Source organism: Rhincodon typus, chromosome 31 (assembly GCF_021869965.1).
Source record: "Rhincodon typus isolate 14 chromosome 31, sRhiTyp1.1, whole genome shotgun sequence".
In the NCBI taxonomy this organism is placed as follows: Eukaryota; Metazoa; Chordata; class Chondrichthyes; order Orectolobiformes; family Rhincodontidae; genus Rhincodon; species Rhincodon typus.
The window spans coordinates 19,329,904-19,356,355 of NC_063362.1; the positions used below are offsets into that span (position 1 = coordinate 19,329,904).

The window sequence follows — 26,452 nt, forward strand, 5'->3', positions numbered from 1 at the left end:
AACAAGCAGGGTCATGGAATGTCTCCACATGGAACTTTGACTTTGCACCTTATTCTGATAAATTGTGGTGTCAGTCACATTGCAAAGTTACAGCAGGAAATTATAAACGTTGGGCGAGTAGAGATCTTGCCCTCCCAACCCTACATCACTCAAGAAATCACACATAACACCATATTGCTGAACACTTCAAGTTCAAGGACAGAGGAAATCATTTCCATGCTCCTGCGCAGTCTCTGAATTCTTAGTGTCTTTGTGCTGCGGCCAGCAACTGTCACTTGTAAGGTCACCGTCACTCTGATTATTTCTGCATCAGAGATGACTACCTTCAATCTGCAACAACCAATTGTTTGCAACTAGCATCTGCCCAAAACAGTTGTACGTTTCACGTGCGCAATGCTATGAACACATAATTTTTACCTGGACTGTGAAAGCACCCAATTAATGCAATTGTTTCTTGAAGGGCCTGATGCTGCACACAAGTACAGCCAGTGTACTCAGACAGGAAAACAAACACCGATATCCCCCACTCCAGGTTTGGTTGTAGCTATTTTTCGTTTTCAGTGCGTGTTTGAGTCAATTAAATATGGAAGGCAATGTGGGTTGCGCTAAGCAGAGGGTGTCTCAGGTTCTCCCTAGTTAATCAAGCCTGCCCACTAGCCCCACAAATGAACTACACTTCCTTCAAGCCCATTAGTACTGATCATCCATACACTTCCACACATCACCTAGAATTACATCTGCAGCTCTCATCATTAATCCCGGAGCCCCAGCCCTACAGCTTAGTCATGCACACCATCATGCTGCCCAGTCCCCCACATCAAGGCCACACTGGTGATGACTGATAATTCCTGCTCCTGCAGTATCTCCTCCCAGGCACTGTCGTCTTCCTCCCCATATGTCAAATTTTCCCCTTCACCATTTTTGATCCTTCTGCATCCAATGTTGCTGTCTCCAATTCTCAGCATTGATTTAACCAACTTCCCTAACACAATGGTATCCTCTGATATGCCTCTATTGACCTACATTCAGCAGGACTGAAAAACTTGGATAAACAGTTTGACTGATGACTTGCCAGGTCCCTGATGGATCTGTGCGTAGCTCCGTCTGACTTGTCACAAATCCCGTAACTGTTTGAATTGGATCTGCAGAACCTATCATGGACCACTCCGCTTGTTGTGGTGAATTGCACCCACTAACTGTGTCCACCCCAAACAGTCAACTAACCTTGTTGAAGGCCCCAGACTGAGTTCAGACAATGTTGTGACTTAATGTTCCGCAACAGCCTGACTGATGACTGCTCCCCCTTGACATGACTGAGGACTATTCCCCTTTGACTTTGACACATGCAAAGTGTTTGCCAGCTAGGCTACTGTTATGTGCTGTAGATGAGAGATTGACACAGCTCCACTCCCTTAGCTGACAATCATAACAAGTGTCGTGCTTTGTGTCTACACTGAAAGGCAAAGCAAGACAGAAATACTGTGAGCCTTTAAGCTCTGGCTGAGGGGGCAAGGCAGGGATGCAGTGAGCATTGAAGTAGGCACAGTGAGTGAGTGCTGAGAGAGTGAGCAAGCAGCGCTGAGACACAACCTGGTTGAATCCATGAGTTTGATGCCTGTCCCTGAGTGCAAAGTATCCTTGTAGCAGTATTCCAATGTAAAGTGCTGGTGTGTTCTAAACTGAAGCACTGCAGTACAGAACCACACAAAGTATATCAAAGATGTGCCACGAAAAGGCTATTATGTGTTGGATACCGAGTGTGTGCAGTTACTGTCCATAGAGTAGCACCTGAAGGTGTTGGTCCTGAGTGTCCAAGATGGAGATCTGGAAGGCCTAGTAGCAAGCTGAAGTCACCAGGTTATTGCTATGACTTTGAGTTGTCACCATCTAATTTCTATTTGGCTGGTGGGAGAATGGGAAACCAAATAAAAACGCGGTGAGATTAGGTAATAATGCAAATAGGCCTCTCGCGCTCACTAGTGAAAATTTTGTCTTGCCATTCAACAATCAATCAGTTGGAAAATAGAACATTATATTCTCAACATTGCGAATCTCTTTGCTGCTGCTCCCTTCTAGGCATGGCCCACGATGTTCAGGGTCTAGGTTACTCCACAATATCCAATCCATTTGACAAGTAATGCAATGTCCTCTGATTTATGTTGTGATATATGTAGATACTAGCTGATTGCGATTCAACTCCAGCGCATAAGGGACATAAGATCCAAGTGTGGGAGCTTCCAACACTATCAAACCCAAGAAGGTATCATAGCAGATCCAAAACTGTACCAGCCATGGAGTAAAAATACAAAAACTAACTCCTACAGTGCAGCAGTCATTTGAAATGAACAGTAATTAGTCCCAAACCTTTTTTTTAAGGTTAACACTTCCTTGTTTAGCCATTTCTTAGTTTATTATTTGCCACTGCATATCCTTTTCAACTACTGCTCCAGACAACATCTTTTTCTTGCTTCATACATCTAACTTCACACCTGCATTTTGCTATGGTTGCAATAAAACTAAATAAAGCTAGGTATTATCTCGGTTGGCCTATGTAAGGCAATGTACTCACTTTTTCAGGTGGTTGTATATTCGGTTTAAGGTGTCTTGTTCGGAGTGGTGGTCCTGTATCTGAACTTTGCATGTGTAACGAAGGTGATGTTCACTGAGACCCAATTCTTTCACAGCCTGTTCAGGTGAAACTAGGCGAAGGCTCTAAACGTAAAAGCAACAGTAGCAAGTGACTTTCAGCGTTTTTCCTCTTTCAACTAATCCCTAAATTTAAACATGCATTACTCACATTATCCTTTATAATCAGCGTGCCATGCATTAGTTTTGGTTTCTTTGAATCAGGTACTGGACCTATTGAACAGAGGGAGAAAAATCAGAGATCATAAAACATAAGTATCAATGACTCTGTTTACCTGCATTTCATGAAAACCTGGTTTTGTTATTTTCATATAAATCATCTAATAAATTGAAATTTTGATCAGTTTCAAACCTCTGCAGGCACTGTACAGTACGTTACTTTGATGCAACGTAAATAATTTACTTCTTCTTTAGGTTTTCAGCTTCAGTCACCACTGCAGACTCAAATCCCCGTGTCCTGGGGTTGCTACCTGCCTATTCGCTGAATACAAGTGGAAAACGTTGCCTCCTGTAACACTGTCTACTACTGACATACACGCACACGCACATACATACATCACACATTGTTGTGGTCAGCCAGACTGAAACAACACATGATCTCAACTGATGCAGATAAGGGGAAGTTTTGTGGTAAGGGCTTTCATTCACTAGAAATTTGGTTAAAAATAGCTAAGCTATTCCACTTCATGAAAGTTATCAAGACATCAGGGAGCATGTAACATTAACAAAACAAACTTTCACCAAAATGTCAGACCTCTTCATAAAAAAAGTAAGCACCTCTACGAAGAGCAGAATGAGGTTTCTGAAATGCTACATCTGGTCAGTGTTATTATAACAGGGCAATGTTGGAACATACGGCAGACAATGGGAATTAAACGCAACAGAGATGTGGCTTAAGAAAAGCATGATGAGATTAGTTGGATAACACACATGACCAATGAGGAAGTTTTGAAGAGAGCAGCCGAAGAACTTTTACAATGGTTATCAAAAATAATTACAACTCCTCGGCCACATATGCAGGAGAGAGAAATGAGAAAATCTGGTAATGACTGGTAAAACTGAGGGCAGCACAGCCAAAGTTACAAAACAGGAGATAAACCAACAGCTTAAGAAGCAAAACAGGTCTGAGATCTCAGAACACCACCAAAATATCAGCCATTAACAAAGACTGTAATAGTCAGAAAGTAATGTTTGGTGACATTGTGAAGCATGGCATCCGAAGATAGGTCTCTTAGGTCCACTGCAGACATCAATCCCATTGCCCCTTTTAAGAATCCTAGCCTCAGGTATGAAAGAACAATGCAAGAAAATTAGCTTACCCGTCCACTAATCTTAATATCCTGCATTCTTACAGAATTAGTTTTTGTGTCATAGTTTTACTATCATCTCTATTGTTATAAACTCCAATCATCCAGTAACGTCACAGGAGATCTCAGGTATTTTATTCATGATGCATCCATCACACTTAGCATGGAATGTCAAAAATCACAACTTACCACTTGTTAAAAAAAGGCAAACTTTAGCCACTAACTGACTCAATAACAATTAGACCTTGGACCTTACAGGGACAGTCTAAGATAAACATTGTGAACTATCTTGGATGATGTCCCCCTCCTTATTAAAAAGCTATCAGCGTCACCACAAGAAACCTGTCCATGGTTTGAAAATAACAGCCGCTTTTAACTCTTCTAAAGACAGCAAATTTATCAATCTGCTTAATGTGAAATGGAGGAGTTCTCCCTAGTGTCCTAGCTAATATGTACGCTTCCATCAACATCACAAGAAACAGATTATCTCGTCATTGCCGTTTGCAGGATTTTGCTCTCGTATGTTGATTGCCCATTTCCTACATTACAACAGTGACTACACTTCATTGACTGGAAAGCACTTTGGCGTCCAGATGTCATTTAAAACATTATAAGCTTCTTCTCCTTTCTGTACATTTACTGGAAAAAAACTTCCAAATGTTCACATCAGATTTACTGCTTTTAGTTGTATCAGTCTTCGATCAGAAGTGTCACTCTCACCTCTGAGTCAGAAGATTGGGTATTTGAGTTGCACACCACAGGCCTAAATATAAAATTTAGGCTACCACTTCAATGCAGTACTAGGGACCGGCAAAGGGGCGAGCTTGAGTTTGACATTAAACCAAGACCTTTCTCAGTGAACATAAGAAAGTCCCATGGCACTACTGGAAGAAGATCAGGTGAACACTCCTGCTAACATGACCAAAATGCTTCAATTATCAATAATCTGATCTTCTGATCATTGTCACTTTACTACTTGTGGGATGTTGCAAGGGAATACTGGCTACTGTATTTTCTACATTAGAATAATTATTAAACTTTATAAGTACTTTCACAGGCTGCAAAATATGCTGTGAAAGCTACAACATAAATACACATCCTTCCTACTTTAGTTTAATTATTTTTCTGTGCAGTATTAGGGATTCATGCTGACAGAGAGCATGACCAACACTGAAATTATGATGCTTCATTTGCAGGTGAGTACAGATAATCAGTGTTTGCAAGCCATTTGACAAATGTGAGCATCATTTCAAACTCCAGCCTTGCCTTCACCGATATCCAAGCACATGCATTTTTCCTGTTAGCAACACGAGGAAGTGAGCTAAACTGGTTGCCCATATAACTTTTACTTTGGAGTTTCGTGTGTTCCACCTGTACAAACAGACCTGGGCAATCTTGCTTTCATGCCTCAGTTCCATGCCAGGCAATACATTAAACAAATGAGCCATGATTCAATTATACTTTTACTTAAACAGGGAGCTTCAGGTTTTTAAAACTTAAGTAGGCTGTTTCCTAAACCTTAAGGTTAAGAACAATTCAATTACCAAGACTTGAATCCCCCTTGAGCAAACCAAGAGAAATATCCACTGGAATATTGGGATTAGTGACTATTGATGCTGTTTCTCCATTGGCTGGCATGTAGCAATTAATACCTGGACAAAAAAAAAGATAAGATTTAAAAGTCCTTTTTCTACCACTTTTAACTAAAAACATATATAGTATTATGCGAGCAAAATATAATTTATAAGAAGATTGAAATTACACTCAAAATGTTATGATCGTGATGAAATGACATCTAGATACATAGGTTGAAAGGATAGATCAGGTAATTAGAAACCAGACAGGTGTAATGAGCAGGAACATTTCTGACTAGGAAGTGAGGAATCAGCTCATTTGAGGGGCATGTTTGGTGACAGCAACGTTAGATTATATTTATGAGCTATTTGTTACCAAATGGTAACAAAGGAAAAGCAAAATATATAAATTTTCATTGATTGGAAGTCTAAGAGATAGGAAGGGTTTCAGCTCATTACAGCCAGGCAATGACATGATTAAAATTACATATATAGGAAAGAAAGGTTTCTTAAGCATGAGTTTTTGGGGATACTTCTTTTGTGCTGATTGAAGTTAGAGATATCAGTGTTCAAGATCATAAAAATGCTTCAGCTTTGGATTTTTTTTCATATCACTGAGCTAGGAAAGGCAAGACAAATGCAGATTATTGCTGTTTTAACTCCAAAAGTACTTTGTTTTTCTTAAGGTGGAACAGGCAACATGCAGATGGAAAAAAAAAAGAGTAGTAGGCTTTGGCCACTATTTAAACACTGCTTTAAACACTTCTTTGCTTTTATATTCTATAACTCACTCTATCAAGCCTGACAACAATACTCCCACTGCACCAGAAAGAAGTTAGTCTCATTCTATCCTAGAATGTGGGCTGCTCTAGGGTTTGTACACGTAAGCACCGAGGTTGATGCTACCTAGAGTAATTTTATTTGGGATTGCCAGAACTGGCAGACAGGACACCTCTATTCAAGCTGACTGGACAGAATTCAAATTCAGGTTCTAGGCATGCAAAGAGCAATGTGATAAATCATAAAATCAGGTTGGTCAAAGTCCAATAAATATAACATACTTTAGCCAGAGTTTATCTTAATATGTTTCTCCATAAGGGATCACTGTGTTAAAATGTAGGCAACTTCATAGTTTGTACAGAAAAGTGATTAGAAGCTACAAGGCAAACATATTAAAGCAATATTTTTTGGTTTGGCGCTCTGCAGAATTGCTGCTAGGACCTCAGCTGTATACTTTATATTAAATGATCAAAATCTGTACAACCTTCCAAATGATGTTAAACTGGGCACTACAGTAAAGTTTAAAAAGAGGATAGTTCAGTTAATGACTGTCGCAGACAATCCTGTGAGGTAGTACATTTCGGACACAAGAAAGAAAGATGGGATTGCTGTTTAAATGAAGCACAGAGGAGATGTAGGCGAAGAAAGGAATTCATCACAAGACTTATAAAAAATAAAAATAAAGCAGTATTTAAAGCAGTGTTTGAAGTAGTGGCCAACGCCTGCTTTTATTTTCCATAGGATGTGGCCTGCCCCACTTTAAGGAGGGCAGAGTATTTCTGGAGTTAAACAGCAACAACCCACCATGATGATACTTGGGATGATGGGATTTAGCTACATCAAAAGTCGATTTCTTTGAGAGGTTAAGGGGTTATCCAACTTAAGTATTTATTACATAGAATGGAATAACAGAATACAGAAGAGGGAAAAACATTACATGGTGCATTGGAATCTAAATTTTAAAATCCAATATCTGAAAATTTGAACAAAGTCAAATGGCAGGAAATTCAGAAGCAATTTCCTTGTGCACAGGGTTGTGAGAATGTGATATGTCTAGCCACAAAAGCAGAACTAATTAAGGCATTTTTGAGTAAAGTATTTATAAAAGAATGTGAGAAAATAGCAAATGGAATAAAAAAAGATGAAGCATCTACTGTTAGCAAATTGGTAGAGTATGCTGATTTGCAAAGCGATCTGCCTTATTCTTACTCTATACAATCCTCAACATTTTCTACATATAAAAAGATTAGATCTGAGTACTGAAATATCTTAATAGTCTGCATTTGCCCTGTAGCAGATAATAATAGTGCCCAAGTATCAGTAAGACTTACTGAACTCCTGTTCAATTTTCTCTTTAAGGAATCCCATTTTCTTAGCCTCTCCATGGACCAGCAGCACATTTTGTGGTTCTACTTGACGGATAAGCTGCATGATGCCTTTGGCATCAGCATGTGCACTGAATGACATGTATTCCACCTGCATCTTCACTTCTAGCTGGGAATGATACATTAATAATAGAACTAATGAGCGGTGTTATCAAGTTTCTTTTTAACAAATGAAAATAAAATGATCTTGAATAAAGAAACAAAATGTAAATTTCAAATTTTGTTTTAATGCATGACAAAAGTTATTATTTTTTTAGATACTATTTTGTGACAAGCATTGCAATTTACAGTGTCTAACAGTTAAGAAATTGCTCAAGAGGAGACTGGATCAATTTGACTGATGATGTGAAATTAAAAGAAGGCCTTCTCACCTCGTTTCAACACAAAGCATTGGATATGCCACAATATATATTTACAACTTAGAAGTAGACAACTGACTCAAATGATAATGCTGATTTACTAACAGAAAAGAATGAAGATAACCTTCCACATGTATACATCTAGATTGATCAGGGACCAAGATAGATATGAAAATAGGCTGAGAAGTTGATCAGAAAAAGTGAAATGAAGAATAAGATTAAAACAACAAGAAATACAAGATACCATTAATATGTGGAAGACTTTTACAAATATATCCAGAGTAAACAGTTAAGTTTGTGAAACAGTTAAGTTTGTGAAACAGTTGGTGCCCTGAAGGATCTCCTGCAGTATGTCACAAATTAGCTGAGTCACAGGAAACAAAGGGGATGGAGCTACAGAAAGATAGAGGGAGGAGATCAGTGGGCGACTGAGGAGTCTGTGATGAGGCTTGTTTTACACAGTTTAGATACATAATTCAGGGTCGGGACAGAAACAAGGCTGTTTAGGTTTGTTAATGATATGAAATTTAGCAGAGGGGAAGGAAGAGCTACAAATAACATGGATTAAGCAAACCAATTACAGGAAATCTGGGTAAATTAAAGCTCAGAGTAACAGTTGGCAGATGTGGACAAATGCTAGTGGAGAGAGGGAAGAAACAATGGAACTGCATTGTGAATGGGAGAAGACTGCACAATCCAGAAGAGCATATGGGGGTCTGAGTGGATAGCTTGGGTGAAACACGTACAATTTTGGTCATCGATTAAAATCAGAAGATCCTGATTTTAAAAGAGAATACAGAGAAGGGCTACTAAATTCAGAGATTAGTGATCTAAGATAAAAGAATGGAAAATGAAGTTGGAATGCTCAACAGAAAAAAAAAGAGTTGAGGGAGATTTTATTGCAAGTTTGAACTCTAAATAAAGAGTAGAATGTCATCAAGGTCAGTGGGTTTACATATTGAAATAATGAAAGATACTGGAGAGGAGAATACAGGGGTATTAACTATTGCTGCACTACCATCTTACAAATAAGATATGCAAGCTCCTTCCTTCCTCCAAATCAGGAGGATGTTAAAAATCCATAAGACTTTTGGAAAAACTTTAGGAATTCACCAGATGTGTAATAAATTAGTTCCTCAAGTTATACTGCCAAACAACTCAGATGAATTGGTCATTCATTTTACTCCCATTTCGTGGTAACTTGCTTTCAACAGTCACCACATTGCAGAGCGACTAACCTCATGTGATGCAATCTGATTTAGTACCATATCAATAAAAGTCTTATTTTTGGGGCTACAATGGTCTTTTCTGGACTGTACAAACCTGAATGTTTAACCCCCACCAACCCCCCATTTATTTACATTATAAAGAAATGCTTACAGTTTGCCTTCCTTCCATTTCAAGTTTCCGCTGGCCACTTAGGATTTTATGTCCTACAGTTCCTTGGACACAATACCCTGGCATGATAACCTGGGACAGCAAATTAACAGTTTAGAGCCAGATGCCTTATAGTTTTGAATTTATAGATGACAAAAGATAAACATTGAAAACTTGGTGTCAGTAGACCAGCTGCCTTACCATATTTTTATCATTGCCTGCCCATTTCCTGAAAATCTGGAGTGACTGCCCAGCATGAAGCATGCCTGGTGTGGCAAAGACAACCTAGAAAAATCAACCTTTAGTATGACTGCCATCTTCAAATATTACTGCACAAATCTTTCACATTTTAATTACATAGTCAATTTTTTAATAAAGCACAACTTTGAGAATAATTAAATGAAAGAATAAATTAAAATGCTAAAGACAGTTCAAGTATAAGTTGAATATTCAAGTACGGATAAACACTTTTCATACAGATAATTCAACCAACTATGAGAGCTATTCATAAACGCAAGTGATCAACAACAACGCTGAAACCTGAAGACCAAACTTGAGCTCATTTTAATTTTGATTTTGGTTACGGTATAGAGCAAGTACTGAAAATGAGACAGGGTTGAAATTTTGAAATTCTACTTCGGTATTCGGAATTGGGTATTTTTGCCTCAAAGTTCCAAGTAGGATTTTAGAAATAATTTAACACCCAGAACAGTTTTATCAGAATCTTATTTACTGTACGTTTGAGAGTTTCCAAGTACAACATAATCTGCCACCAACATCGTAGACTATTCAGCCATGTGGGAAGGCTGAGTCTCAGGCTTGACCAGTTAGTTATTCTCATTAAGGTTATAGCTGGGCTACTACAATTGGGCCCAGTACCACCAAGATAGACAGCAAAACTACAACTGCAACCAATGTTTCTGCGTCTAACTACTATTCAGTAACCGCTGCTGGAAAACTATGCCATAGATTCAACAGCGTGCTCTTTATGGTTGAATAGTTTGCCAATATTCACATATAAACAGTCCTCGGTGATGTGCTGTCAGCACTTATGCAACTGCACATTTGGTGTAAAAGACTCAAAAGTGGCTTGAGAAAGAAATATTTTAAAAAACGTGCGTGGTTTGGTTTAGCTTTCAGGTAAATCAGCCGAGCAAAACTAGCTAGACTGAACTAGTGAATCATCAAATTCATCACAATCTACTTGATCCATTTTATCAGAATGGCCCAGATACCTTGTAACATTCTCTTAACCATACACCATATACTTTTTAATTTTCCATCTCCAAATATTTATTGATACCCCTTTTACAGTAGTGATGAATTCTGCTTCTCTCAGTTTCTGATCAGGTACTCAATCTCTCAACAACTCTTTGCATGAAATGATTTCTCTGAATATTTCCTTGATTCTTTGAGTTACTTGAAGGTTTTCCAAATACAAGCTAAATACCATTGGTAGCAAATCAGTACATTAATATTATTTTCCATTTAATCTAATCAAAATATATTATGTTGAGCAGCTGTATCAACTCCTCCCTCCCCCTTCCCTGTTTTGGTGTAATGAACCCCAATTTATCTAGTTTCTGTTTGCAACTAACCCTAGTAACACCTTAGGAAATGTCAACTATAACAATACAACAATGACAATAGACTTACGTAGGCTTTCATTGTTCAAAATATGAATCTAGTCCAAGGTAAAATGCTCATAATTGCAATTCAAACAAAGGAAAATAAAACATTTTGAACAATCAAGTTCTGTGCACAAACAAATTATTTGAAACGGGTTGATACCACAAACCAAGAAAAAAAATCAGTAATATACCATTGGTCCAGGGTTGTCAGCATACGTCCTATCAAACGCTTTGATATGTTTGAACTCAAACATGTTCCTCTGCACAAATGTCTTCCGAATTTTTTGATTAGTCCATGTAATGAATAATTTATAATAATGATTAGCTTTCTCCGTCAATCCAGTTGAAAAGTAAATGGGTGCTTTCAAGTTCATTCTCTCCCTGCAAGTAGACATGACAAGCAAATATAGAAACTGCCTTTCTTAGTTACTATAATATCACTAAGGATTTAACTGGATGACTGAAAAGCAGAGCAAATTAAAACAGGTAAATTCAATGCCAAATTAATTGTGAAAGATAATCAACAGATGGAAAGAAAGATCAAATACAGAGAGAGAAAAGACAAAATGGAAAAGATGTTAAAAAAATAACTTTTTTAAACTGCTTGAATAAGTACAAACATTAACAAATTAGAAATCACATTTACAATTTGTTAACTTTCAGTACCAGAGATGCTGACTGACTGCAATTAACAATAACTACTACACTGTTGAAAGGGTACTTAGACTACTAATTACTAGCTCTGAATATGTGAAACTGGCTTTTGTATCTACTACGCACATTCAGCACCTGCATGGCAATTATGACATCTGATAGTGAGGCAGACAAGGAACTGCTGTTTTACAAAGCCAACTAGTGACGCATCTTGGACTATAACTTCTTGTCATTCATTTTTTAACTGTGCACTTGCCGCTCTTAAAGTTGCTATACCATTCACATAGATGCAATGAGAAGGGGATTACCTTCACCGTTATTTTAACAGCAAAACTGGCCCATGGCATTTTAATGACAAAATGTTATGCCAACTATTGTTCAATATGTCACATAACCCAGTGCGATATTAGAGAAAAATATGTAAATAAAAACCCATGCCAACGATAAGGAACTGCTAGTCTGGAGGAATCATAAGGATACAGGAGCTAGAGATACTTACGATTGGTTTGAGAGAGAACTGGGAGGGAACAAGAGACTTGGAGTCTCTGAATTGAAAACTTTTAGTACATCTGGATCTTCTGTGTACGCAGGGGCCAGGAAAAGGGGAAAACAGTGTCAAAAATGTGACCACATGGACGGCATGGGCATGAGATCTATCATGGCTCATTCAATAGAGGTCTAGGAAGCACATTAGAGTTCTAATGTTGTTCTTATTTTCCAAACTGCTACTAGATATCTTTTGTAATTATATCTTTTGTAATTATATCTTCACTTCATCTCTCACTTTCAGAAAATTATGCACTTGAAAATTTATAAGGGGCAAAGGTTGGGGGCCAGATACAGATAAACAGTAAATTTGTATGTGTTGAAGAGTTGCAGAAGGTTGCAGAGATAAGGTAGGTGAGCTTTGGATAAGCTTAAATTGAGAAGGTAGAAGCCCAACCAGGAAAGCATTCTGAAAACACGACAATGTGACAGGAGGAGGATTTGGATGCAGATGAGCTGAGTAAAGGAATAGAGGCATGTGATGGAATTTTATTCTTTCATGAGCATTTGTCGACCATCCCTCATTGGCTAAGCAAGTCATTCAGTTCAAGACCAATGTCAACCACATTGCTGTGGGTCTGGAGTCACACATAGGTCAGATCAGGTGAGGGTGGCAGGTACATTTTCCTAAAGGGTATTATGAACCCGATGAGATTTTATATTGCTGATAGTTTCAAGGTCACCATTACTGATATTTTATTAACCAAATTTTAATTCGACCGCTGCCATGGTGATTCGAACCCAAGTCTCCAAAGCATTGAAATCACCACTATGCCAGTGTCTTCCTGGTGAGGGGGATTGATCTTTACGCTTGGGTGGACTGGAGTTGGAAATTCAGCTTGGGGTTAAAAAGGACACTGAGTTTGGAAACAGTCAGGATCAGCCTAAAACAATGGTCAGGGAGGAGCAATGGAACAATTGGTGGCTGAAGACAATGGCTTTGAACTTCAAAATGTTGAACTGGAGCAAATCCAGGCTTGCATGTTGGAAAAGCAGTCTGACAACAGAGGCACTGAGTGAAGTGGCAGAGGGGTAAAGCTGGGTGTCAAGGGTGAGGTTGTGGCTAGGAGCAATATCACCAAAGAAACATTAAAAGTTTAATAACATTTATTACTGAGTGAACACAGCAGAGGGAGGCCAATACAGGTGTAGCTGAAAGGAAAATATATAAAACAGTACTTTATGCCACACATGGCTAAAATATTTAATTCAAAACAGTATCTTTAACAGTAAAATGAACACTGCAGTAATTGGGTTATTTCTAACATCTGATTGGCTTTAATTATTTAAGCACTAAGGTGAACTGAGTGATTTTCTTTTGGAGATTGTGTTGATCGAAAGGCCAAGGCAGAAAGCTGAGCAGACAGAGCTAACTTGGAGTTGGATGTCAGAACTAAAAGTTGAGCAGAAAATGTAACTAGTTTGCACCCACTCTCTTTCAACCATCATGAAAAATAATCTCCACCATCTTTGGCTATGCTATTTATTTGAAAGCTGAGAAAAATTACCAGAACGTTTCCAGAAGGATGCAAAGCTCCTGGGCTCGTCCCAGGGCAAAGACAGGAATCAGCACCTATTAAAAACAAGGCTTGTATAAATACATTTAACACAATATTGTACACTAGTTAAAAGCACCAAACAACTGTTTTTAAAAAATAGCACTACATTCATTCATGTTTCATCCATTGAGTTTCCCTGGACGTCTACTCTGTGGAGATAATATGGATATAAGACTAGGTCAGACAGACATTGGATTCCTATTTCACTCATTTGTCCACGTCAAGATTTCACCAGCCTAGTGCTTTTAGCTCCATCAGGCCCTGTCGAGGAGGAGTGGGGGTGGATGGAGGAGAGGCTGGAGTTGATGTCTGACTCACTGACTCCCACAGGTAAACAATTATATGTTTATGTATGTCGGAGCTGGGAAGAATATGCCATGAGGTCTCTCCTCAATACAATAGCAAGCACCGATACTCGCTGCCAGACTCATACATTGATTTGGAGACTGTTGAGCATGTGTGGAACACAGGAACAGGGAATAGGCCATTCAGGCCCACCACCTGCTCCAGAATCATTTAGATCATGGTTGAGGTGGTGATCAGCTCCATTCAGGATGAGCCAGCACATAAAGGGGAGGAATGGAGAAAATTAAAGAATATCACAAGGAACCATGATAAATTTTACAAATGTATCAGACAACACCAAGGGGAGAGCGAGAAATCTATCAATGGTCATTCATCGGAGGATGGCTTAACATAACCTGTGTCGGAGGCAGACTGAAAAATAAGAGACATAAGATAAATGCCATAATCACCATTGCAACTGTAAAGAGGTCAGGCCCTTTCCTCCCCAGAGAAGAAATAAAAAGAGAGAATGCTGGAAACTGCAGAGAAAGTTAGGAGCTTAACATCAAAAAGTAATTCAACTTGCATGGTTCCTTCAGAGTTTCACTTAAATTTTAAATCAGCAGCAGTAAGCAAAACAATTCCTTAAACCTGTTCTGAAGAAGGGTCACTGAAGCCGAAACATTAACTCTGATTTCTCTTCACAGATGCTGCCAGATCTACTAAGTTTTTCCAGCAATTTGTTTTTGTTTCTGATTACTAGCATCTGCAGTTACTTCTTTTTCTTTAAATCAAATAGTTTTAATAACACACTCGATAATAGGAAGAAATCTACTGAATAACTTTCCAATCTCTGCCGTCTAGAACAACACACTACTTCTTTCACTGGTTTTGCCATATTATTTTATTATTCAATGTGAAATATTATTACTCATTTGCAACCAGTGGTACGGTTGGGTATTTTGCCAGTTCCATGTGAAGCCTGTACATGGTGTTGTTCCTGCTCTCAGACAGCGTGCAGGTTCTATATCCACACATTTGTTTTGGGGTTTGTTGACTTGTTCCAAAGTGGATGAATGCCTTTAGTTTCAGCCTTGGGCTAAAAGCTGGGAGAATCTGGAGGTGCTGGAGGGTTCTTTGCTTCACTAGCAGCAGTCTAAGTTGAAATGGGTCTGAGTCTAGGAGGATGGAAAGATTGACCATAGCTAGTGCAGCTGAAATGCCACTTCATCCTGCATCAAGGTGCAGATCACCAACTTAATTAGCTTGTAAATAAACCTTCTAGTCTGAACTATACCAGTCTAAAAGCAAATTATAAAATCAGGGATGCTGACTGTAACAGTCATGGACAATTGGCCAAATTAATCAGAATATAATATTGTGTCCTATGAACATTAAACCAATTAAACATTTTCTTTTTCAACATACTGTAACCATGTGCTAATAACTTGAATTATTAAGATTTCTATATCATATAAATATATAAAAAACAAGTCAAAAGGGAGATTAAAGAATCTGAAGCCCTTCTACGAATCATCTTGGCTCAATGGTAGTATTCTCTCCTATTAGCACATAGGCTAACTAGCATTCATTGGAGCGCTCATTTTCCTCATCCTCGTCCACCTCACCTTATCCCTAATCTCTCAAACTCTTCTTCCACTGTCTCTTTTCCCTTTTTCTGTCTTTTCCAATTGTCCCCTCACATTCAGACCCTTGAGTAACATATTATTTTTCCAACCCAAACAACTACTGTTGGTATATTAAAAACTTTACATCTGCTGCACTTCCTGTCAACAAAGAATGCAACATTTACAATGGAACTTACAGCACCAGTTCAGGAGGCTGCACTCATCATATGAGAAGCTTGAATAGGCAGTACCCATTTTGAACATGGGCACAAGCAATTATAATAGATGTGTATGCTAAAAATGAGGGCAAAATGTACAACCTTAAAATGGGGAAGGAACCACATTTGCACACCCTCTCCCACCCTGTGTGCTATCCCTGCTTTATCAGAATAATCTTGATAACCAAACTGCGAATCCACTGAGCTTGACTGATAGACGTTAAACATGGAATTTTTATCTTTTTCTTTTCTTTACTCATTAACCCCTTTTTGTCTGTCCTGACATCAAATCTGAGTCTGTAGACACTGGTTTCCCCCTGATTTGTCTGCTGTTTATGAAATTGCTAAGGATACCCCAGAGAAAGTGACACTATCTTCTTTCAATATTGGCTTACGGCTTCAGTAGAGGCCACTTGAGTCCAGGCCTCAGAGGCGAGGTACAGCACTAAGGTTAGGATCAGTTACTTCAGTGCAGGCCAGGCTCATGTACTTGGTTTAGCTTTAATCAGATGAGCCAACAACCACACTTACATAAACGTTGAAAAAAATTCTGAAAGAACAATGTGTGGAATATTCGGAAAATAGATTTACTTAACACCTATTGCAGAGTGCAGCATTTATAGTCATACCTTTCCACCCCTTTCTATTGCATCATGCACTTTCTTCAGGAAGTCTCTTTCTCGGCATCGCTTTGAGTCTCGGATTGTAGTAGCATATGTAGATTCTGAGATAAATAAGTCAGGACGACACTTGTCAATCCAAGCAGCTCTGAAATAAAATTAAGTCAGAGTTTGACAAATTACTTTAGTTCTTTAAATCACTGCATTTCAAAAAGACGTGTCAATTCTGGACTGCTATTTTTCTCTATATGTGTCACATTCTATCACAGAATCGTGCAATATAGGAGGCGGCTAGTTGGCTGTTCAAATCTGTATTGGCTCTTTAGAAGAGTTATCCATTCAGCCCATTTTCCCATTCATTCCCCACTGCCCTGCAATTCCACCTCCCGTAACAGTCTTCATGCTAACCTTCACATCAAAGAGAATGGAAAATAAAAATAGGGAAGTCTTGTTAAAGCTATTCAAAGCTATTCAAAGCACTAGTCAGACCACACTTGGAATAGCGTGAACAGTTTTGGTCCCGTTATCTAAGGAAAGACATACTGACATTACATACAGTCCGGAGAAGGTTCACTAAGTTGATTCAGATTATGGAGGGACTTCCTTATGAGGAGAGGTAGAGAAGGTTGAGCCTGCACTCATTGGAGATTAGAAAAATGATAGGAGACGCTATTGAAACACAAGATTTGTACGGGGTTTGACAGGGTGGATGTGGAGAGAGTCCAGAACCAGAGGGCTTAATCTCAGTGTAAGGGGTCATCCATTTAGGCCAGGGATAAAGAGAATTTCTTTCACTCTCAGAGGGTAGTGAATCTATGGAATTCTTTATTGCAGAGAGCTGTTAAGGCCGGGTTGTTAAGTATATTCAATGCTGAGATAGATAGATTTTTAATCAGTAAAAGAAAAGAATAGAGGCTTATGGAGATATGGCAGGAAAGTGGAGTTCAGGGCTATCATTGAGATCAGCATGGCTGATCTGAATGATTGCACAGACTTGATGGGCCAAATGGCCTACTCCTGTTCCGATGTCTTATGGCTTAATATTCCTCTTTTCCAACAACCTGTTTGTGTCTTAAATAATTTCTATTTTTCGGCCCCTAAGGAATCATTTAAATAGGACATGTTTTACTTGCAAGCAGAATCCCGTAACAGAATGAAAAACACAAGCAATTTATCGAAGCCTTTGGGATTCAATGAAAAGTTCTAATGAAAATGGAACTCAGAACTAGGATGAGGAAAACGCATTCTCACTTTAGCTGTTGCTGAGAGATATTAACAAACATATTAAATATAAACTTAAAATTCATTCTGCCTCTTTTCAAGTAATCTGGAAGACCTCAGAAAGTGATTTGGACATCCATTTATATTGTGAGAATATATATTTTCAGTTGGAAATCAGCATGCCATTCTCACTGACAGGACTTCCTGATGTTTGTGGGGAGAGGATATTCAAGCTTAGAATGTACCATCATTCTGAAAACAACAAGCTAAAACTGATCAATCTGATATTTATGAGAATCACACAAGATGGTACGCCATCTTGAGGATTGCAAATTCTTCCCCCATTTCCCTCATCCCATTTACAGGTTTGTGAAAGAGGATGGTTAAAATCAAATAATGGCGTGAGTTAGTTACATGCAGTTGAACTCCAGTTAATTAATCTCGTTTTCAAGTCAAAAGCAACGGTGCACTTCAAGTGGTAGTAAACGGCTTGAAGACAAATAATCTTTGGGGGCAGCATATGACCACAAACCTCAGACTGCGAAGTAACAAAATCCATTATGTAAGTGAACTGCCGAACTCTCACGCTCCCTGTATAATTTAGAACCGTTTTGAACAAAAATCATTCCCTTTACGTGGAACAGAGTATCATATAAAACCTCTGGCAACTATGGATGTGCAATCCCAGGCACAAATCATCTGAAAAGTGATTACTAGCCAGAGACCGGAGAAAGTCTAAAATCGTAGAACTGCTCTTACAAGGTGGCTGAGTTCTCAGAATCTGTGACCGGGAAGAAAGACTTGCTAGGCCAAAAGCCCGTGTTCATATTTTATGTTGGTGGTTCTGGTTAAGGAGACAAGCAAAATCTCTCGAGGTCCTCCAGCAGGAGCAGCATCAACTCAATGGAACCAACAATAGTGTCAAATCTGTACCTGTTATCAATGGCAGCAAAGTAAACAGGGCATAAGACCATATACTGAATGTAGGTCTATGTATCCTTACAAAAAAAACATGCTAGTGACACACTTTGTTGTATCACAATCATTTTCAATAAAATAAAAAGTATAATGAATATTAAACACTTGTCCAGAACTACTTCAACAGCATAATCTGAGGTCTATATCCACATTTCCTAAACGAACAGAAACCAAATAAAAGCCTGCACTTCCTAAACATTTTCATTATTTAATGTTCACACAAGAATAATGACAAAGTTTTAAGTAATTAAACCACCACAAATGTACATTAGGAACATCATAACTTAAAAATAATGCAAGTGCCAAAACTTTCCAATTTTCAATGGTAGTCATTCTGATATCCAAAATGCAAATGTGTAATGTACACAGTACAAACTGGATGAAAAAAAATCTTAAAGTGCTTTAAAAATTGCCACGGTTGGAGATTTTAACTGTTTTCATTGCTGCCAATGCTCAGTAATCTGAGCGGAAATTAAAGACAAAGGGAGTCAGCATCTAAAGATATCCATGGAGAAAACAAACTCACATGCACCAAATGGTGTTTCAGGAGATTGGATCTAGAGCACAGAGTCTGGATGAAACTAAATGGAGCCTAAAGATGCCTGACAGATTTGTAGCCCAGTGCCATATCCATTAGTGAGCATGGAGGAGAAGTGGTAATTTTGTAATACTCTGAACAGTTCGCTGGCAAATTGTAATTGAAGTAAATATGCTTTGCAGAACAATATGAATAAAATACAATGGACAAACTCACCCCAAATGTCGATCTGGTGTCATGTTGTAATCACCCTGCAAAATTTTAAACCAAAATAGATGCATCAGAGCAGGGAAAGAAATAAATATCAACTTATAAAAACACTCAAGTAGATATCTATATTTATTGGTGAGTTTTGCCTCAGTGTCCTATCTAATTTAAATAAATTAATGATCCAGTCTGTGTTCAGACCAGCTCCAATAGATCACTACCGTTATGGAGGGGGAATAGCCAAACCCCTCTGATAATCAAACTAAAACACAAGCCCTAATCTGTTATGATGGGAGTAGGGGTTCCCCTCAAAATACTGACAGAAGCCTACTTTCCCCTTGTAATCTATTAAAAGGGTGGTTAAAAGAAATAAAATCTCTGATCTCCACTTTACAAGTAACAAAAAACAATTTATTTATTTAACCTAACAATGAACAAATTAACAGTATCACTAACAAACCAACAATTCCCCCTTATACTACTAACTACTTCCTAACTGGTCTAAATCCTACTGGAATACTGTTCAAATAAATACAAGTCCCACTTAATAAACCCAATTAATAAGTTATAATTCATTGTTCTCTTAAATTCTCCAAGTTTGCACAGACTGTCTTCTGGAATATTTTGTCTTCTCCGCTCTCTTCGCAAACGCCTTTCTTCCGTTAATTCTGCTGTCAGGGATGTTTTCTCTCTATAATTTCTTCAATGAGGACTTTGAGCTAAAATACCATGGTACCGTTGATTAATTAGACAGGCTTTCTTTGACAGCTGAATGGTGCTAACTCTGGCAGGTGGCGGATGGCTGTCTCCAATTTTCCAAATGCCCTCGCCTTATATAATGGCATAATTAAATTCTTATTATATGATTGGTTTCAGGTTGTCAACACCACCAGATTTAAATTCGGTTGGCTTTCTGTATCTAAGTGCTTGGTTTAAATTAATTGGCCAAATTCAAACTTGTTGTCGTAATAAAAATGCTGCTGGGCTGTTCTATACAAAATGTTTTCATTCAATCACTCTCTGTGCACCTGCATTTATAAACTTCTAAGCACAGACAAAGCACAAGCCCTTAAAGGGACCACGGCACTCTGTTCCCCATGATCATTTTTACCAACAAATTCCAACTTCCTGCCTTCCAATTCATGAATACTCTATCCAACTTTGTAACACTACAAATAACGTCTGGGTTAGAGAATTCAGCTGTTTCATCATGTCACACGTGAGGATGTTTGCTAATGATTGTACAGTCTTCAGTTTCATTTTCAATTCCTACTTCCCACATATTGAAGCGATTTATGTCCACATGCAGCAAAATCTCCAGACAACATTCATTTCTGGGCTGATAAGTGGCAAATAATACTCATGTCAAGTGCCAAGCAATGACCATCTCCAATATTACACTGTCTAACTATCTTTCCTCGATATTCAACTGCATTACAATTGCTGAATTTTGCATCATCAACGTTGTTGTCATTGTCATTGTCATTGTCATTGGGGTTGTCATTGACCAGAAACTTGACTGGACCAATCATATGAATACTAGGAGTACAAAAGCAGGTCAGAGGCTCAGGATTCTGTGGCAAGCAATTCACTTCCTGAAGCTCCATTCTCTTCTACTTGTTAATTGCATATTAATTGTGTTTAACTTTATGCAGGAGGTGGATATTAATCAAGGTTTCAAAAGACATATTGGAACTGTGAAGTGGTTGAGTTAGATGCTATATGCTTGTCAATAAGTGCAAAACTGAAAAAAATTTGGCTCCACTACTTCTAGTCCTTTACTCCTCCAAGCCTTACACCATCCTGACATGGAACTACAATGCCGTTTCTTCAATGACACTGGAACAAAGTCCTGGAATTCCCTCCCTACCAGCACTTTAGGCATCGCACAGACTGAAATAGATCAAGGTAGAAGCTCATCACCATTTTTCCAACGGCAATTGAGGTAAGGAATGCTGGACTAGCAGCAACACTGAAATCCTATGAACAAATAAGAGGTGGTGGTGGACAGGAATATCCAGATAATGTTCCATCACTGAATACCAAGCAGTGACTCTTATTAGAAAGGGCGAGTATGTGAATGTTGGGTGAGGATACCATTGTACCAGGTTGTGATGCCTCTCCCACCACGATTCAATAGTTTTGTAGTTTTTACAGCATGAGATCATACATGAACAGTACTGCAGGCCACTTACTGCTAGTAGAATGGTCAACAGCTTCAGCAATGGTGAAAGTAATTAAAATTAACAGGACAAAAGCAGCTACTCTATGGGATCAATGCAATGAGAGACATTATAGCACCTACATGACAATTTGTAGCCAAGATAGCACAACCCTTCCATAAAATCAAATTTCTATTGGAATAAATCATGTAGAAGCACACTTTGTGATTATAAACGAGTGGCCTGGTGGCTGAGGTTTATTTATACTCACGGTATATACCACTGATTCAGAGCCCACTCGGATTAGAACCATGGCTGCACCAAGCACATGTCCAGCATAATATGCTTTAATTTCAAGCTCATCGTCAACCTAGAAGATCATTCCAAAGTACAAATTAGTATCTTCTAATCCAAATGATTCTAGCAACCCTGGTTGCAGCATGAGAACAGGGTATGCTGACAGGCATTACCGAATGGAAGGTCAGTGGATCAGTCCATTCTGGAATTAGGGACAGCGGAGTTAAAAAGAAACCCTCTTTATGACTAATACTAAAACAAATCTTAGATATTACGAGCCTGGAGAACTTTGCCACATTGGTGCATTATCTACATACCCTGTGTATCTGTTCTTCTAGTCAATATCTTTTACTTTTTAAGCAAAGGATTGTAAACAGGGCATTGTTTACCTGTACAGTTTGGTGCAGATGAACAGCTACAACTTTCTTCATGCAGTCTTTTATCATCTGAGAAGTAAAGAAGTTTGTCTCTCCTTTTTTATCGACTGTAATCTTCCGGTAATCTTCTAAAAGGATCGGACAAATGGCTTTTGTTGGATGGGTCATGTATATGGGACCATCATAACCAATCATCTCACTCATATAAGGAAGGGCACCACAGTGATCGAGATGGAAATGACTAGCAAGAACAAAACACTGTACAGTTAAAGAGGACAATAACAGCATTTTTTTCAGACACGTTGAAAAATTCAAGATTAATTTAGTCAAAATCCTGCTTTTGAGAGATTGAAGCTGAGAGTTTCACCCAAGCCACACTTGGAGTCAACTAGTCTCTTCATTCTATATACATAGTCTAAATGGACCATACTTTTTACAGATAATGAGAGGAAAAATGATTCTGTATGGAACTGAAGAACTATGCAGTATGTTAAAATAATCCTTAATATTTTGAAAATAACAGCAAAACTAATTTTAAAGCTTTTTGACTAAAATTTATTTGTGACAACAAAATACCACTGATTACTGCAACACTACAGAAATGTTGAAAACACCCAACAAATCCAGCAGCAAACAAAATCCAAAACAAACTACAGCCAGAAGCCAAGTCTCCTCTCTACCTCCTCCAAGGTGAAAAAGGTGCCACAAGTTACAGACTACGGAAGTAATATTTACCTTATGATGACACAGTCAAGAAATTCAGTCAGTCTTCCATTTTGAGTGATATAAGAGAAATCAGGAAAGCGTCTCTGGAATAACAAGGAGCAGCAATAAATCATATGTGACTGGACAGAGCTGCAGAAACCAGAAAGGTTTTGTGTCATCTCCCAGTCTGTTGTTCTGAAGCTCCTGTAGCTGCACAATCAGTAAGTTTACAGCCAGAAAGGAGGCCATTTGGCCTATCAGGTCAATGTTGCCACTTAAAATAATTTCACTGGCTTCATCTTCTCACTATCCTCTATCTTCCACTGCTTCAAAGGTTCACCCAAGTTTCTGTTAAAAGATACAATGGGTATCTCCCAGCTTGTGGGGAGAAAAGCAGTCCATTTGCCAATAACTTTCAGGATAAAGACACTTCCCATGACCTATTTGCTCATTTTCTAAATGATAACAGCAGTCAATAAATTCTGTCAGTCTTCCATTGTGAAAATTTCAGAATAGATACTGGAGAAGATTCTCCTCTAAGAAACAATGAATCACAAACAACTATACAGAGCCAAAGAGACCAAGAAAATTCTGCTTCAACCCCTAGTCTGAGTCACTATTCCAAGACCTGGAGAACAAAACTTAGTTTTAATTATCTTTGACTAAGATACTTGCTCATCATCCATATCCAATGAATCATGCTGGAGGTGCAAATATGGAAATGTCAAGTGAAGAATCTGACTGGCTAAGACACTCTCTAATGGCGAACATTCTAAACTTGCATTTTCAGGCTGGACATTCAGACAAGGTGACAATGACTGTGAACCTGTACCTTAGAAGGAACGAGAAAGCTAAAATGGAAAGATCATTTCAAAAAGAAAGTGTGCAAATGCGCTATGAATGGAGACCTCACAGGATTTCACAAGCATCATGAAAACAATATTGCAATTTGAAATTTTATTTCTTTTAAAGAAACCTTTTTGAAATTAAATTCTCAAGGAGGCAATATTTTTCGACATTTTATTTTCCACAAACTGACTGCCAAGCAAGAATGTTTTTCCTGGTATCAAATAATCTTGACAGAAATTTGAACTATAAACCTCAGCCAGAATTGTATCTGAAAAGTAAACTGCCCCAATGCTTTTGCTGTTTAAGTCAAGTCAATGAGAAACTGAGCAAGATCCAGACTGCATTCTGTGCAGCTTACTGTTCTCAGCCAGAGCAGCATTATGTTTAACAATTGGTACCACCTATGATTGGTGTGTGTTCTAACTTAAGAGCTCTCAGCTAAGGAACCTTTCTCAGTAGAACTATTATTGAAAATCCAGGTGATCTGTGCATCTTTTTCCAGCCATTTACTTAAAAACAAACTCACATGTACCTGAACTTCAGCTAATGGTTAGAATGCACGAGGCATGCCTTTAGAAGCATAAACTCATGAAATCATCCTACAGTTAGCCCACCAGATGGCATCCAACAACTGGGTTCTAGCAAGAAAAGATGATTGAGAAAGGACAAAAGAAAAACCACTGAGGGTTGTGCACATTTGTAAGAATCTGCGACAAGGAAAGGACATGTTTATTGTAGCCACCAGTTCCCTTATTCAAATTCTGAATTTCTGACTTTGCTTGTGATGCAGCTATGACTCAGTTAATTCACAACTTAACAAGTACAGTTGGTAAGTAATGTGCTCAATTTAGTGCTAATCTTGAAATTGTACTTTTCACTTGCAGTTACAGTGCTAACTACTGTGACAAATACTCCACTATTGTTTCATTGCCATTTGCTATACTCAGTCTAAACTAGGATATCTGGTCTTGGTTGGGGAGCCTATTATGGCAGAACTAGATCTGTCTGATTTTATCCTGTTTAAAAGCCTAAATCTAAATTAATGCTGGGGGAAGAAGTCAAGTCACAGCAATCCTTTATGAGTTTTTTTGGGGTGTGGATGTTAAATATGAGGGGAGTTCCCAGGTTACTAGATGTTTGAACTCCCAGGGACTAGGTGGATATGGCAACAGCACAGGAGAGCTGAGTTCAAGGAGAAGATCAGCCACAATCTTATTGAATGATGAAGGTGGTTTGAGAGATTGTACAACTAACTCCCACGAGGAGCTCGAACAGTTCATCCACTTCACCAACACCTTCCACCCCAACCTTAAGTTCACCTGGACCATCTCTAATACCTCTCTCTCCTTCCTGGACCTCTCTGTCTCCATCTCCAGCAACCACCTAGAAACCGATGTCCATTTCAAGCCCACCGACTCCCACAGCTACCTAGAATACACCTCCTCCCACCCACCTTCCTGCAAAAATGCCATCCCCTATTCCCAATTCCTTCGCCTCTGCCGCATCTGCTCCCAGGATGAGGCATTCCACTCCTGTACATCTCAGATGTCCTCGTTTTTCAAGGACCGCAACTTCCCCCCTCAGTCGTCGAGAACGTCCTCGACCGTGTCTCCCGCATTTCCTCATCCCTCACACCCCCTCCCCACAATAAGAACCAAAACAGAATCCCCCTCGTCCTCACGTACCACCCCACCAACCTCTGGATCCAACGCATCATCCTCCGACACTTCCGCCATCTGCAATCCGACCCCACCACCAAAGACATTTTTCCCTCTCCACCCTTATCTGCTTTCTGGATGGACCACTCTCTCCGTGACTCCCTTGTCCGCTCCACGCTCCCCTCCAGCCCCACCGCACCTGGCACTTTTCCCTGCAACCGCAGGAAGTGCTACATCTGCCCCTACACCTCCCCCCTCACCCCCAACCCAGGCCCCAAGAGGACTTTCCACATCTGCTAATGTGGTATACAGCATCTGCTTTTCGCGTTGTGGCCTCCTCTACATCAGGGAAACCAAGCGGAGGCTTGGGGACCGCTTTGCAGAACACCTACGCTCGGTTCACACTAAACAACTGCACCTCCCAGTCGCGAACCATTTCAACTCCCCCTCCCATTCCTCAGACAACATGTCCATCCTGGGCCTCCTGCGGTGCCACAATGATGCTACCCGAAGGTTGCAGGAACAGCAACTCATATTCCGCTTGGGAAACCTGCAACCCAATGGTATCAATGTGGACTTCACAAGCTTCAAAATCTCCCCTCCCCCTACCGCATCCCAAAACCAGCCCAACTCGTCCCCGCCTCCCTAACCTGTCCTTCCTCCCACCTATCCCCTCCTCCCACCTCAAGCCGCACCCCCATCTCCTACCGACAAACCTCATCCCGCCTCCTTGACCTGTCCGTCCTCCCTGGACTGACCTATCTCCGCCCTACCTCCCCACCTACACTCACCTTTACTGGCTCCATCCCCGCCTCTTTGACCTGTCTGTCTCCTCTCCACCTACCTTCTATCCGCCTCCCCCTCTCTCCCTATTTATTTCAGAACCCCCTT

General features: G+C 39.3%; 1 protein-coding gene across 3 annotated transcripts in view; it reads right to left on the reverse strand.

Annotated features, from left to right (window-relative positions):
* Nucleotides 1–26,452, reverse strand: part of ints11 (integrator complex subunit 11) — a 34,636-nt gene that overhangs the window by 5,543 nt on the left and 2,641 nt on the right. For all 3 annotated transcript variants that reach the window (XM_020527515.2, XM_048615187.1, XM_048615186.1), the window contains exons 4-16: nucleotides 23,085–23,158; nucleotides 22,362–22,590; nucleotides 21,947–22,045; nucleotides 19,523–19,557; nucleotides 16,579–16,717; nucleotides 13,768–13,832; nucleotides 11,251–11,440; nucleotides 9,630–9,713; nucleotides 9,432–9,521; nucleotides 7,639–7,801; nucleotides 5,498–5,605; nucleotides 2,798–2,859; nucleotides 2,570–2,712 (exon numbers count right to left, since the gene is read on the reverse strand). In XM_020527515.2, the coding sequence (XP_020383104.2) occupies nucleotides 2,570–2,712; nucleotides 2,798–2,859; nucleotides 5,498–5,605; nucleotides 7,639–7,801; nucleotides 9,432–9,521; nucleotides 9,630–9,713; nucleotides 11,251–11,440; nucleotides 13,768–13,832; nucleotides 16,579–16,717; nucleotides 19,523–19,557; nucleotides 21,947–22,045; nucleotides 22,362–22,590; nucleotides 23,085–23,158 (1,481 nt within the window). The remainder of the gene's footprint in view (nucleotides 1–2,569; nucleotides 2,713–2,797; nucleotides 2,860–5,497; nucleotides 5,606–7,638; nucleotides 7,802–9,431; nucleotides 9,522–9,629; nucleotides 9,714–11,250; nucleotides 11,441–13,767; nucleotides 13,833–16,578; nucleotides 16,718–19,522; nucleotides 19,558–21,946; nucleotides 22,046–22,361; nucleotides 22,591–23,084; nucleotides 23,159–26,452) is intronic.